The 14,130-nt window shown below is 46.6% G+C and overlaps 1 protein-coding gene across 2 annotated transcripts in view; it reads left to right on the forward strand.

The window, feature by feature from the left end:
• Positions 1 to 14,130, forward strand: part of gldn (gliomedin) — a 30,648-nt gene that overhangs the window by 13,652 nt on the left and 2,866 nt on the right. For both annotated transcript variants that reach the window (XM_078427228.1, XM_078427227.1), the window contains exons 2-9: positions 3,557 to 3,608; positions 9,342 to 9,368; positions 9,463 to 9,561; positions 11,184 to 11,339; positions 11,795 to 11,911; positions 12,000 to 12,086; positions 12,173 to 12,298; positions 13,741 to 13,894. In XM_078427228.1, the coding sequence (XP_078283354.1) occupies positions 3,557 to 3,608; positions 9,342 to 9,368; positions 9,463 to 9,561; positions 11,184 to 11,339; positions 11,795 to 11,911; positions 12,000 to 12,086; positions 12,173 to 12,298; positions 13,741 to 13,894 (818 nt within the window). The remainder of the gene's footprint in view (positions 1 to 3,556; positions 3,609 to 9,341; positions 9,369 to 9,462; positions 9,562 to 11,183; positions 11,340 to 11,794; positions 11,912 to 11,999; positions 12,087 to 12,172; positions 12,299 to 13,740; positions 13,895 to 14,130) is intronic.

Here is a 14,130-nt window from a genome sequence, read left to right on the forward strand (position 1 = left end):
GGGACAGGAGTTTGCCAGATTGGAAGAGGAGCAACTATCTACAGGGGGAGATGATTGAGATTGGCAGAATATGCACAGTTTCTGCAATTGCCAAAGGAACCACAACTGACACAGGGGAAATATTTTTGAAGAGGCAAAGTACTGTGATTTGGAATATATTACATGAATGTTTGGTGGAAACAAATTCAATGATAATGTTCAACTGGATTGGACACAATGCTGGATCTGCATCATGACCATTAAACAACAGACCGAGAGATTCAGATTCTTTGACAAAAGATGGGAGCCAGTGAGCATATCACCTAAACAAATTAGTTGGGGAATTCAAATTAATTCATTCAATCAATAAATCTGGAATTAGAAACAGCTTTTTGGAGCAACAGTGACTCTGAAACGATTAAATAGTCTTTAGACTTTAGAGGTCCAGTGTGGAAACAGGCCTAAAGTTGTATCAGAAGATTTATCATCAAAACTGAAACCTGGCTTCACATATCCCCTGTCTAGCTGGCTAAATAAAAGCTGACAAAAGACCGAATGCTTCTGACATTCAGAAACATTCCAAAGTTTTTTAAACGCTTAAGAAAATAATATGTAAACTGAAAGTATAAAGTATCCAATCTCACAATTGTTAAGTTTATTTAAAGAATGTAGATGAGAGGCATGGGGGAGGAGGAGGGGGAGGAGGAGGGGGAGGGGGAGGGGGAGGGGGGGGGAAACACACACACACACACTCAGGCAAGTGATAGGTGGATACAGATGAGGGGGGGCATATAGCTGGACAGAGGCCAGAGATGAAAAGACAAGAAGTGTGAGATAAGGAGAGTTAGGATTGCCAACTGTTCCCGTATTAGCCGGGACATCCTGTATATTGGGCTAAATTGGTTTGTCCCGTACGGGACCGCCCTTGTCCCGCATTAGGCCCGGGGGCCGCTGTAGGTTTGGACATTGTAGGCAGGGACACTGTAGGCCTGGGGGCCGCTGTAGGCCCGGACAGTTGAGGCCCGGAGGCCCGGACGCTGCCTGACGGAAATTGCGTAGCAACCCGCCTCCCGGCCCGGGCGGCCGCCCCTAGTGGAGGGGGAGCACATGGCCGCTGGCTGGGTGAGGTCAGGTGGGGCGCGGGGCGGTGACGTCATCTTTTGTCCCTGACTTGGGAGTGAGGAAGTTGGCAACCCGAAGGAGAGTGGTGATTGTGGAGCTGGAGGAAGGGATGTAGGTAGAAGAAAATGGGGGGGAGGGGGGGGGGGGGAGGGGAAGGATGGGTGGGATTGTGGGAGAAATGGGTGCACATCAGGTGAGCAGAGGGAAGAGAGAGGTTTGGTGGTGTTTGTTGGCTGGTTACCAAAAATTGGAACATTATGTTCCATTCCCATGAAAAATGAGACAGATCTTAATGCATAAAGATCTCCTGGCAGGTACGGGCTATTCCTGAGTATTCGCGGTCACTGAGCTAAAGGCAGTGATACACATTGCATCCAGGAGACGTGCCAGTGGACAGGACCCACCTCCACGAGTTACGAGCTGTGATTCCAGCACCCCAACAACTGGACAATGGAGAACAGAAACGCAATGGCGATGTCAGGGGAATCATGCCGAGAAAACAGGACAGGTGGCAAGGAAACCCCCGTCCTGTTTACCTTTGATAAATTCAAACGCAGAATGATAAAATGAAATGCCTTTCAGAACCTTAGAATGCGGCTAATTGCTTCAAAGCCAAATACAATTAGGTCTGCACAAAGATCCTTTAAATGTTCAGGAGCGAAAAGGACTACAGAATTAAAGGACGTACCTTTATAAAGGAAACTAGACCAAGTGGACCCGTTGGGTCCAAACCTCTCCTGCATTGGTGCAGCAACCTCTCCTCCCCTCCCCTCTCCCTCTCCGCCCTCCCTCCCCCACCGCCCTCCCCCCGCCCTCCTCCCACCCCCATCCCCTTCATCCTTCCCCCCACCTATCCCCCGCTTCCCATCCCCTGCTCCCCACCCCCCCCCTCCCCCTCCTCCCCTCTCGGCCCAACTGTGGAGCCATTGTCTGTTGGGGAGTGCCCCCGTGGCCGAGGCTGTGCAAGGGGGGGACAGGGACAAAGCACTGACCTCGGCCCCGTTTCTCCTGAGGGCCTCTCCTGAGGAGCCGAAGCGTATCGTGCAGCTCGGCTGCGATCTGCGACGAAGGACATGGACCCGTTGCCGGGCGGCGAACGTCTCCCAGGGCCGTGGGTGGGCGAGAGTGGGCAGGGAGAAGCCATTGACCTCGGCCCCATTCCTCCTCCGGACCGGGCGTGAAGCCGAAGCCGAAGCCTCTGCTGCAGCTCGGCTGCGATCGGCGCCGGCGGCCATCTTGTGGATCTGCCGCGTGCTGCACCACGAGAGGAAGATCAGGCGCGAGGCACGCCGGGACGGGCGCTGGTCCTCCTGCTGGTCCTCCCGCTGGTCCTCCCAGGGGGGGGGGGGGCTGGTCCTCCCAGGGGTGGGAGCGCATTTATTAAAGTTTATAAGGTAAATTGTTTTTAAAAAGTAACAAAAGTGGGTTTATTCAGTCCACGGGGGAATGGTGAGTATGGTGGGCATAACATTGTCATGCTATTGTGTACCGTTTTGGCCGTGTCAAGCCCCAAACTATATAATGCACAAACAAACAGAGTTTAAGTAATGTATAGATGTTGAGGAATATCTTTAGTCAGAGGGTGGTGAATCTGTGGAATTCATTGCTACAGACGGCTGTGGGGGCCAAGTCGTTGGGTACTTTTTAAGTGGAGATTGACAGGTTTTTGATTAGCAAGAGTGCCAAAGGGTACGGGGAGAAAGCACGTGAATGGGGTTGAGAGGGAAAGATAGATCAGCCATGATTGAATGGCGGCGTAGACTCGATGGGCCGAATGGCCTAATTTTGCTTCTATGACTTGTGAGCTTCAGATAATCTACTTTATTCATGGGGGCAAAGCTATTCAAGAGTGTTTAATCGTCATATGTTCAGGCAAGTGGAACAAAGAAACTCTTACTTGCTGCTGCTTTACAGGTCCATTAACGAGAACACACAGATAAATGTTTAATAATCAATAATATGACAAATTAATAGTCCGTAACCATAATAGTGCAAATCCAAATTCCATAGTAAAACCAGGCCAAAGTCTATAGTAGATCGCAGTTGTTGAGGTTAGTGTTGTGCAGTGTTTAAGAGCCTGATGGTCGTTGGGAAGAAGCTATTGTTGAACCTGGAGGTCGTGGTTGTCAGGCTCCTATACCTTCCTTCTTAAGGTAGTAGCGAGATGAGAGTGTGGCCAGGGTGGTGTGGGTTTGTGGTAATATTGGCTGCCATTTTTGAGGCAGCGCCTCCTGTAGATCCCTTCAATGGTGGGTGGATCCTGCAGATCTCTTCAACAGTGGATGGATCCTGCAGATCTCTTCAACAGTGGGTGGATCCTGCAGATCTCTTCAATGGTCAGTGCCATTGAATGGGATGGACCGGGCAATATCTACCATCCTCATGTCATGATAAGTAAATAATTTTCTTTTTTTGGGGACATTTTTATTATAACCATGTTAACATTTTTCCACAGGTTCGAATCTTAGTGGACTTGTGTAACAGCACAAAGGGGATATGCTTGACAGGTACGCTTCTGAATCGTTCCCCACTTTGCCTGGGATATCTGACTGAATGATATTGAACATTTCTTATCTGTAAGCAGCTCTTCATTGCTCTGAACGTGATGTGTCATTCCCAAGATTTGTGCGGTAGTGGAATGAATTTTAGAATGTGTTAAGACTAATTAAGTTTTGCGCGTTGTTTCTGAGGCTGCCCGTGGACTACACATAAATTGGTCGGGTGGTGTGTGAACATCAATGGGACTGTGTGAGGGGTTACCCTAGCAACCTGCAAGATTGCAAGTCAATGTTATTGAGACTTGGCTGATGTGCTATTCCATAGCTTGCTGTAAACAGCACTGATGCACAGAAGCTCTGACAGACTGTACGGCTAGCGACGGCTATTCCAATCATATATATTTTTTAATGTGGTAATTATCATGGAAATGCATAGGAAAGAACTGCAAATGCTGGGTTTAAATCAAAGGTAGATGCAAAATGCTGGCGTAACTCAGCGGGTCAGGCAGTATGGAAATGCATACATCGGTTTAACTGTTGGACGGCTCTGCTTCCGGGGAAATGGAGGTGGTTGGAGATAATTGACCGATTGATGAAAGATGCGTGATGGACACAGGCCCTTTGTCCCACTGAGTCCATGCTGAACATCCATCATTTGTTCACACTAGTTGTACGTTCTTCGCAGTCACTAGGGGCAATTTACAGAGGCCGATTAACCCACAAACTTTCACTTCTTTGCGATGCGGGGGGAAACCAGAGCACCCCGGAGGAAACCCACACGGTCACAGGGAGAACCTACAAACTCCAAGCAGACAGCACCCTCTCGAGGCACGTTAAAGTAAAGATTGCACACTTCGATCTGTGGTTCCCTTGGGTTCAGACCACACCTCACTGCGCTGGAATGGGGACAGAAATGGATTACACATCCTCATTTTTACAAGAATTGTTGAAGTGGGTTTCTAAAAGGATCTTCCCAGAAAGCGTTAATAGTTATTGAGTGAGTAATGGGTTACAGGTCACACAAAGGGTGGTTTTTACAATAGACATTTTGCTGCTTTTGAAGACCCATCATCTTTGGTTGGTCTGAACCTATTCTGCTGTTTGACCACTTGTGTGTGTATGAGGAACTCCACTAATCCCCGTGGTGAGGGCTTCTGACACGATAGCAGTGGAGTAACTCGGACAGTGCTGGGGGTTTTCCCGGCCACTGTCTGAACTCTAGTCAGCAGATGAGGAGTGAGTAAGGCAGAGACAGAGGCTAGAACAAATGCGACATGGATGGGGTACATGAGGAATGTCGAGGAGCATGGCTTCACTATCCCCGTGGTTGATCTGCGGCCAGTTCAACTTGTTGCAGATATTCATCAATATACAGTCAGTGTGAGCAGACACCATCCATGCATAGCGAGGCTTTGACTTGGGTGCATCTCAGAGAGTCATACAGGCCCTTCGGCCCAACTTGCCCATGCCGACCAAGATGCCCAACTACACTAGGCCCACCTGCCCGCGCTTGGCCCATATCCCGCTAAACCAGTCCTATCCGTGTACCTGTCTAAATGTCTATTGAAAGTTATGAAAGTGCATGCCTCATCTACCTTCTCCGGCAGCTCGTTCCATATACCCACCACCCTTTGTGTAAAAAGGTTCCCCTTTATACTTTCAGTTTACTTATATTATTTTCATAAGCTTTTTAAAAACTTTGGAATGTTTCTGAATATCAGAAGCATTCTGTCTTTTGTCAGTTTTTTTAGCCCCAGGTACGTATTAAATCTTACCTCCTCACCTTAAACTTAAATCCATCTGGTTCCTGGAATCATATAATACGCAGATCCTGCGTCTATGGAAGGGTCCTGAACCGAAAGGTCGTCTATATGTTGCCTCCACAGATGCAGCCTGACATGCCGAGTTCCTCCAGCACTTTATCTTTCACCCTGATGGACTTGGATAAGCTCTGCAGCGAACAAACAAGACAGAGGAAAGGACACGACCCTGCATACTCTAGATTTAGTTTTCATAGAAACATAGGAAATAGGTGCAGGAGTAGGCCATTCGGCCCTTCGAGCCTGCATCGCCATTCAATATGATCATGGCTGATCATCCAACTCAGTATCCCGTACCTGCCTTCTCTCCATACCCTCTGATCCCTTTAGCCACAAGGGCCACATCTAACTCCCTCTTAAATATAGCCAATGAACTGGCCTCAACTACCTTCTGTGGCAGAGAATTCCACAGATTCACCACTCTCTGTGTGAAAAAAAACTTTCTCATCTCGGTCCTAAAAGACTTCCCCCTTATCCTTAAACTGTGACCCCTTGTTCTGGACTTCCCCAACATCGGGAACAATCTTCCTGCATCTAGCCTGTCCAACCCCTTAAGAATTTTGTAAGTTTCTATAAGATCCCCCCTCAATCTTCTAAATTCCAGCGAGTACAAGCCGAGTCTATCCAGTCTTTCTTCATATGAAGGTCCTTTTTTCATTTAATTTAGCTTAGGGAAACAGGCCCTTTGGCCAACCGAGCCCGCACCAACCAACGATCCCCGTATACTAGTACTATCCTACACACTGGGGACAGTTTACAATTTTATCTTCGCCAATTAACCTACGAACTTGTTCGTCTTTATATTGTGGGAGCAAACCAGAGCACCCGGGGAAGCCCACGCGGTCACAGGGAGAACGTATAAACAGCACTTGTAGTCAGGGTCTCTGGCGCTGCGAGGCAGCAACTCTACCGCTGCTCCACCTTGTTGCCCCATCTTTCTGCTTCCCATCTGCTGGTCACCAGACCTTGGTCAGTGGAGTGGGTCTCATTTCCCTCCATGGAGACGTGCATTTCCAGTTAGGGGTTTCATTGGGAAACCCCAATCCCATTTCCGGTGAATTGAATTCGAAGGCAATGCAGCCGAGAGAATGGAGGGAACGGTGAGGTGTGGTCTGAACCCAAGGGAACCACAGATCGAAGTGTGCAATCTTTACTTGAACGTGCCCTTCAAAATGTTTTAGAAACAGTCTTCATCCTGTAAGCAATGAATCTTCTTGCCTTCACCGACCACACTTGCAAGTTGTTAGTTGAGAGTCACGGAGCTGCACAGACCCTTTGGTCCACCGCATCTGTGCCGACCAAGTTGGCATCCTGGCCTCATCTCATTTGCCTGCATTTGGCTCATGGCCCTCAAAATCCTTCTTATCCCATATATCTGTCCCTATACGTCTGAACAGTGAAAGGCCTGGATACAGTGAATGTGGAGAGGACGAGTCCACTAGTGGGAGGGTCTAGGATCAGAGGCCGCAGCCTCAGAACTAAAGGACGTACCTTTAAAAAGGAGATGAGGAGGAATTCCTTTAGTCAAGAGTGTGGTAAATCTGTGGAATTCAATTCTGTGGAGGCCAAGTCAATGGATATTTTGTAAGGCAGAGATTGACAGATTCCTGATTATTACAGGCATCAGGGGTTATGGGGAGAAGGCAGGAGAATGAATTTGAGAGGGAAAGATAGATCATGGTGGAGTAGACCTGATGGGCCGAATGGCCTAATTCAACCCCCCCCAAGAACCTATGTCCTTCAAAGGTCGCAATAGTCTCGGCTTCCATAGCTTCCTCTGGCAGCTTGTTCCAGATACGTACTACTGTCTGAGTGAAATAAGTTGCCCCCGAGGTCCCTCTTAAATCTCTCCCCTCTCACCTCAAGCCTGTGCCCTCTAGTTGTACAACCCCCTCCCCAGGGAAAAAGACTGCAAGAGGTCACTTTTGTTGAATCCGTGTTGGAAAACACGAGAATTATGTTGATAATTAATTGAATATGTTTCACTTATTCTGCTTGTGCAAGAGGATTGGATATTTGTGCGGTGTAATTTAGTGGCAGTACTTGGGAACATGGGCCGCGCCCACAATCTGGGGGGGAAAAAAATGTGAGCAAAGGATATTTTGAAAGGTTGGTGCACGGATGGGAATGTGGATGTGTGAGGGAGCGAGTGAGGTTGAACTGAAGCTACAATACTGTATCATTGTTCCATTTGTTATTTGACATTTTGCGGAATTTGGGAGGTCAAAATCTCAATGACCGAGAATCTATATTTGAATGTTGTTCTCTTAAATCGTGAGGGGGGGAAAGGGGTCACGTTAGAGTCATGCAGCACAGAAACAGGCCCTTCAGCCCAAGTGGTTCATGCCGACCAACATGCCACATCCAAGCTAGTCCCAGTTCACTGGGTTTGGCCCATGCCCCTCTAAACCTTTCCTATCCATGTACCTGTCCAAGTTGTTCTCCAACTTTCGATAGTTCCTCTGTCCCTCTCTTCCCCTCCTCCTTCCCAGATCTCCCTCTATCTTCCTGTCTCCACCTACATCCTTCCTTTGTCCCGCCCCCCCTGACATCAGTCTGAAGAAGGGACTCGACCCGAAACGTCACCCATTCCTTCTCTCCCGAGATGCTGCCCGACCTGCTGAGTTACTCCAGCACTTTGTGAATAAATACCTTCGATTTGTACCAGCATCCGCAGTTATTTTCTTATACAAGTTGTTATTGTACCTGCCTTAACTACCTCCTCTGGCAGCTCGTTCCATATACCCACCTACTTCTGAGTGGAAAAGGTTGCCACTTAGGCTCCTATTAAATATTTCCTTTCTCACCTCCAACTTATGCCCTCTGGTTCTTGATTCCCATACGCTGAATTACTCCAGCGCTGTGCGCTTTTCTTTGGTAAACTGCCACCTGCAGTTTCTCGTGTCTCCAGAGTTTCCTGAGGCTTGCCGCTTTAATTGCCCGACCCACTCCTGCTTGGACCTCCCTGCAGACTCCCGTGCCGTTATAACGAGAGCCTTCGTAAGCACGAGGAACAATGCCTGGGCACGTTGGAACTTGCAGGACTCATTGTTGAATTCTGCAGCGTTCTCCATTCACATTAGGGTGGGCCAAGACACTCCCTGTGAGAGTCTGTGTCTCCATCCCTCCCTCTCAGCACAACCTGACCTGCTGGGCAACTTCAAGGTCCCCTTTTGCATTCCCTCATCTCTATCCCCACCCTCCAAGTGTGGATTCATTTCATAGCTTTTGCGCAGAAAACACAATTTTCTCCTCCCTGGCTGCCACTCATTGATCAGATGATTTCATAAAGCCATTAGGCCGAACAGCACAGAAACAGGACCTTCAGTCCACCTTGTCCATGCCAAGCAAGTTGGCATAGATGTCCGCATTTGGCCCATATCCCTCTGAGCTTGTCCATTTACGTGTCCAAATGCCTTTTAAAAAGTTGTGATTGTATCTGTTCAGTCCCAGGACAATCCTGCTCTCACCCTACCAGAGATATTCCCCAGAGATAAACATAAAATGCTAGAGTAACTCAGCGGGTCAGATGGGGAATATCTCTGTGGAGGAAGGAACTGCAGATGTTGGTTTACACTGAAGATAGACACAAAATGCTGGAGTAACTCAACGGCTCAGGCAGCATCTCTGGGGAAGAGGAATAGGTGACGTATCTCGTTGGGACACATCTTCATAATGAAGAATGGTCTTGACTCAAATTGTCACCTATTCTTTTTGTCCAGAGATGCTGCCTGAGCCGCTGAGTTACTCCAGCAGTTTGTGTCTATCTTCAGTGTAAACCAGCATCTGCAGTTCCTTCCTACACAAAGATATTCCCCATCCTTCTCCACCCTCCCTACGATTAAACTGTAAATCCATGGTATGCTCACATTTTAACATATGCTGCAATCTCTTTCTTTTTTTTCTAAATTATACACAACAGGGCCACCGGGATCAGTTGGACCTCCAGGTACGTCAATACTCTCCTTTCAAACCTCAAATAATTCTGACAAGTATTTGCCACTCTATTGATTTTGGACTAACGCATTGATCCGTCTCTGTAGGCCCCCCTGGTTTGGATGGTCTACCTGGATTGAATGGTTCAGAAGGACTCATTGGGCTTCCTGGACCACCTGGGAAGGAAGGCAAGCGAGCTCGGAAAGGTAGACAGTGTTTTACGTTTCAGAATTCCTCCACAGAATCATCAGCCTCTTCAGTTGCAATGAACATGGAACAGAGAACAGTACAGGACAGGAACAGAGAACAGTACAGGACAGGAACAGGCCCTTCGGCCCACCATGTCTGTGCTGAACATAATGCCAAGTTAAACTAATCTCCTCTGCCTGCACATGATCCATATCCCTCCATTATTTACATATCCATCTGCCTATCTAAAAGCCTCTTAAACGTAACTATTGTATCTGCCTCCACCACCAATCCCGGCAGCATGTTCCACCCTTGGTGTGGAAAAAATAACTTGCCTTTAAAATCTAAAAAATCTCCTTTAAATTTGGCCTTTCATGCCACTCCCTCTGGCTTTGACAGTTCCACCATGGGGAGAAAGTACCAACTGTTTACTCCATCTATACCTCTCACAATTTTATGGATTGAATTTTATTGCAATGTTTTAGGACCTCTATGTACTAAAACTCTAGTTTGTTTGTTTCTGAACTACAGCCAAAACGGTACACGATAGTGCGACATTTTAGGCCCACCTTACTCACCGCCGTCCCTTTGGTGCTAATGGAACAATTTCGTTGAAATCGGTGTTATATTTTTAAAGTTATTCACATTCACGCTGGGCGGCGCGGACTTGGTGGGCCGAAGGGCCTGTTTCCGCGCTGTATCTCTAAATCTAAACAGCTCTTGACTCTTGAAATTGATTATTATTGCCGATGAAAATGAGACCAAGGAATCATGTGGCACATTTTCTCCAGCCAGTGCCAACCTATAGTACGGAAAGTTATCTCCAGGATCCTGCCTGCTAAAGGATCGATCCAGAACCAGCCCGAGTCCTTTACTGTGCAAGGAACATCATTGTGGGCGAGGGGTAATACTAAGTCCCTCGATCAGTGCAAAGTTCTGGCAATATGAAATGGAGAACAGCTAATTTTCCTTGAAAATCCAGAACAAAAAGACTACAGATGCGGGTGTGAAACAGAAACAGAAAGTGCTGGGGGCACTCAAAAGGGTCAGGCAGCATCTAGGGAGAAAGATACAGGGGTAGTGTTTCTGGCTTCAAATTCTTATGAAGGGTCAACAACCTGAAACATTAACACTGGTTTTCTTTCCAAAGATGCTGCCCGACCTGCTGAGTGCTTCTCATCGATTTATTTTATTGCTCAAGTTGGCCAGGTGAAAGATATCTTGAAATATATACGAAAAAGTAACATATATCATGAGTTTGAAAGTTGCATTTATTAAATAATGAATACGAAAGCATCAGTTGGCAAATGTGGATTTTTTGAGGCAGAAGGTCTTATTTTATGCAGACGTAAGGCAACGCAGATGCTGAAATCTTGAGCAAAAGCACAAAGTGCAGGAGTAACTCAGCAATCCAGGCAGCATCTCTGATGGACATGGATAGACAACGTTAAAGAATGAAGGATCCTGACCCAAACCTTCACCTATCCATTGTCTCCAGAGATGCTGCCTGACCCGTTGAATTACTCCAGCACTTTCTGTTCTTAATATCATTTATATATCCAAAACTGCTTGTTTCCGTTATGAAGCAATCAACTGATTAAAATTCACATTAAAGCAGGTTCTCTTCTTCAATTCACAGCACCCCCTGGACCGAGAGGAGAGCTGGGAGAGGCAGGACCCAAGGGTGACACAGGAGAGCCAGGCCCACCAGGGTCAGATGGGTTACCCGGTCCAATGGGTGTTCCTGGACCGAAAGGCGAGAAAGGAGAACCTCATAATGAGATCATCTTGGAAGGTACCATGAGGTTCCTATATGGTCCTATAGCACAGAAACAGGCCCTTCGGCCCAGCTCGTCCATACTGACCAAGATGTCACGTAGGGCATACACTAAAGATGAGGGGTGAGAGATTTAAGAGGGATCTCAGCCAGCCTTATTTCTCTGAGGGTAGTCTGCATCTGGAATGAGCTACCAGAGAATGCTCTTATGGCTTTAACAATTACGACTTTTAAAAGGCATTTGTACAGATACAAAGGCAATGTTGAGCAATTCTTAGGTTTTGTTACATATTTGCTTTTCACTGTGGATAAGAAGCGTTTAGAAAGATTTGGGCCAAATGGGACCAGCCTCGTATGCCAACATGGTCGGCATGGACAAGGTGGGCTGAAGGGCCTCAGTTCGCGCGCTGTGAACTGTCAGTGAACTGTTTCTGATAGATTTACGTTTCTAAGCGTGTCTCTTTCTCCGTCAGGTCAGAGAGGTCCCCCCGGCCCGCCCGGACATCCAGGGTCTCCCGGACCACCTGGACCCGCTGGTCCTCCAGGCTCCAGAGGGAAGTCCCGAAAACAGCAGAACCTAGTCAGCGACGGTAATGGACCTTTGAATTTGGACCCTCCATGGGAATGTGGCACGCAATGTTTGATACGACCTTGACTCACGATTGTGTTCAAATTTAGGTAAAGCCCATGCTGAACCGAACGATGATACTTCAATCAGAAGAACGTCTGCTCAGAAAATACAGAGCTCGTTTACAAAGAAAGCCGGTACGAGTTCCCCCCCATTTTGGCCGTAATTATGGTATTGGATTGCGATACTTTTACATTAACATTTGGGCAACATCTCTTAATAGGACGTGTCATAAAATCAGTGGATGACCCTGACAATGTGACAAAGATAGAAAACACATTTGGAGCATGGATGACAGACCATGCGATGAAACACAGTGAACAGATTTGGATTGTTGAGCACTTCTCAGGTTTGTTCTATATTTGCTTTTCACTGTGCTCGGTTGCTGAATGAATCAACTACAGACACAGGATAGACAAAATAGATGCTGCCTGTCCCGCTGAGTTACTCCAGCTTTTTGTGTCTATCTTCGGTTTAATCCAGCATCTGCAGTTCCTTCTTACACCATTCAAATAATAATCTGCCTTCCTGTTCTTGCCACCAAAGTGGATAAGCTCACATTTATCCACATTATACTACATCTGCCATACCAACCTATCCAAGCCACCCTGCAGCCTCATAGCATCCTCTTCGCAGCTCACATTGCCACCCAGCTTTGTGTCATCTGCAAACTTGAAGATGTTACATTTAATTCCTTCATCTAAATCGTTAATATATATTGTAAATAACTGGGGTCCCAGCACTGAGTCTTGCGGCACCCCACTAGTCACTGCCTGCCATTCTGAAAAGGACCTACTCTTTGCGTCCTGTCTGCCAACCAGTTCTCTATCCATGTCAATACCCTACCCCCAATACCATGTGCTCTAATTTTGCACACTAATATCTTGTGCGGGACCTTGTCAAAAGTTTTGTGAAAGTCCAGATACACCACCTGGCTCTCCCTTATCCATTCTATTTGTTACATCCCCAAAAAATTCCAGATGAATCAAGCATGATTTCCCCTTCAAAAATCCATGCTGATCTTGACTGATCCTGTCACTGCTTTCCAAATGCGCTGCTATTACATCTTTAATAATCAACTCAAGCACCTTCCCCACTACCGGTGTACAGGCTAACTGGCCTATAATTCCATTTTCTCTCTCCTTAACTTTCTTAAAAAGTGGCGTTACATTAGCTACCTTCCACTCCACAAGAACTGATCCAGAGTCTATAGAACATTGGAAAACGATCACCACTGCATCTACGATTTCTAGGGCCACCTCCTTGAGTACTCTGGGATGCAGACCATCAGGTCCTGGGGATTTATCTGGCTTCAATCCCAACAGTTTATCTAACACCATTTCTTGACTAATGTGGATTTCCTTCATCCCGCTAGATCCTCGGTCCCCAAGTATTCCTGGGAGATTGTGTGTCTTCCTTAGTGAAGACAGAACCAAAGTTACCTTATTTTTTGTCTCCACAATTTTGGAACTCTTCTCCATCCTGCCTGTACACCTTGGTTTTTGTAAGATAGAGGCATAAGAAATTGCAGATGCTGGAATTTTGAGCAAAATATGAACTACTGCAGGAACTCATTCTGAAGGGTCCCAACCCAAAATGTCATCTGTCCATTCTCTCCGCAGATGCTGCCTGACCGGCTGAGTTCCGCCAGCACTTTGTATTTTGGTTTAGAAGTTGTACACAGTAGATATTTTATAATCTGTGATGCTCTTGCTACTTGCAGGTATTTTGGTTTTACATGCACATTACTTTGAACATCATCATTAATGCATTTTGACATATTATTTCTAGGACTGACAATAAAGGAGTATGAAAATTTAGAAGCACTCAAGAATGGAAGTCACTTCAAAACAATAACATTGCCATACTTCTTCCATGGCTGTGGTCACGCAGTGTACAACGGCTCTATTTATTATCACAAAGGAGGATCAGATAATATTATAAAGTGAGTGCACTTAATTGCAATTTTCTAAAACAGAGCACAAAATGAGCAGAAAACCCCCCCAAAATGCTGGAGTAACAGGAGATCAGCAGCGTCTTTGAAGAACATGGATAGGAGACGTTTCAAGTTAAGATCCTACTTCAGACTGAACTAAGCTTCTCTATTAAGGGATCTGATTCAAAAAGCCACCTCAGTCTGAAGGGTCCCTATTAGAAATGTCACATATCTATGCTCTCCAG

This window comes from Rhinoraja longicauda, chromosome 33 (genome assembly GCF_053455715.1).
Source record: "Rhinoraja longicauda isolate Sanriku21f chromosome 33, sRhiLon1.1, whole genome shotgun sequence".
NCBI classification, from domain to species: Eukaryota; Metazoa; Chordata; class Chondrichthyes; order Rajiformes; family Arhynchobatidae; genus Rhinoraja; species Rhinoraja longicauda.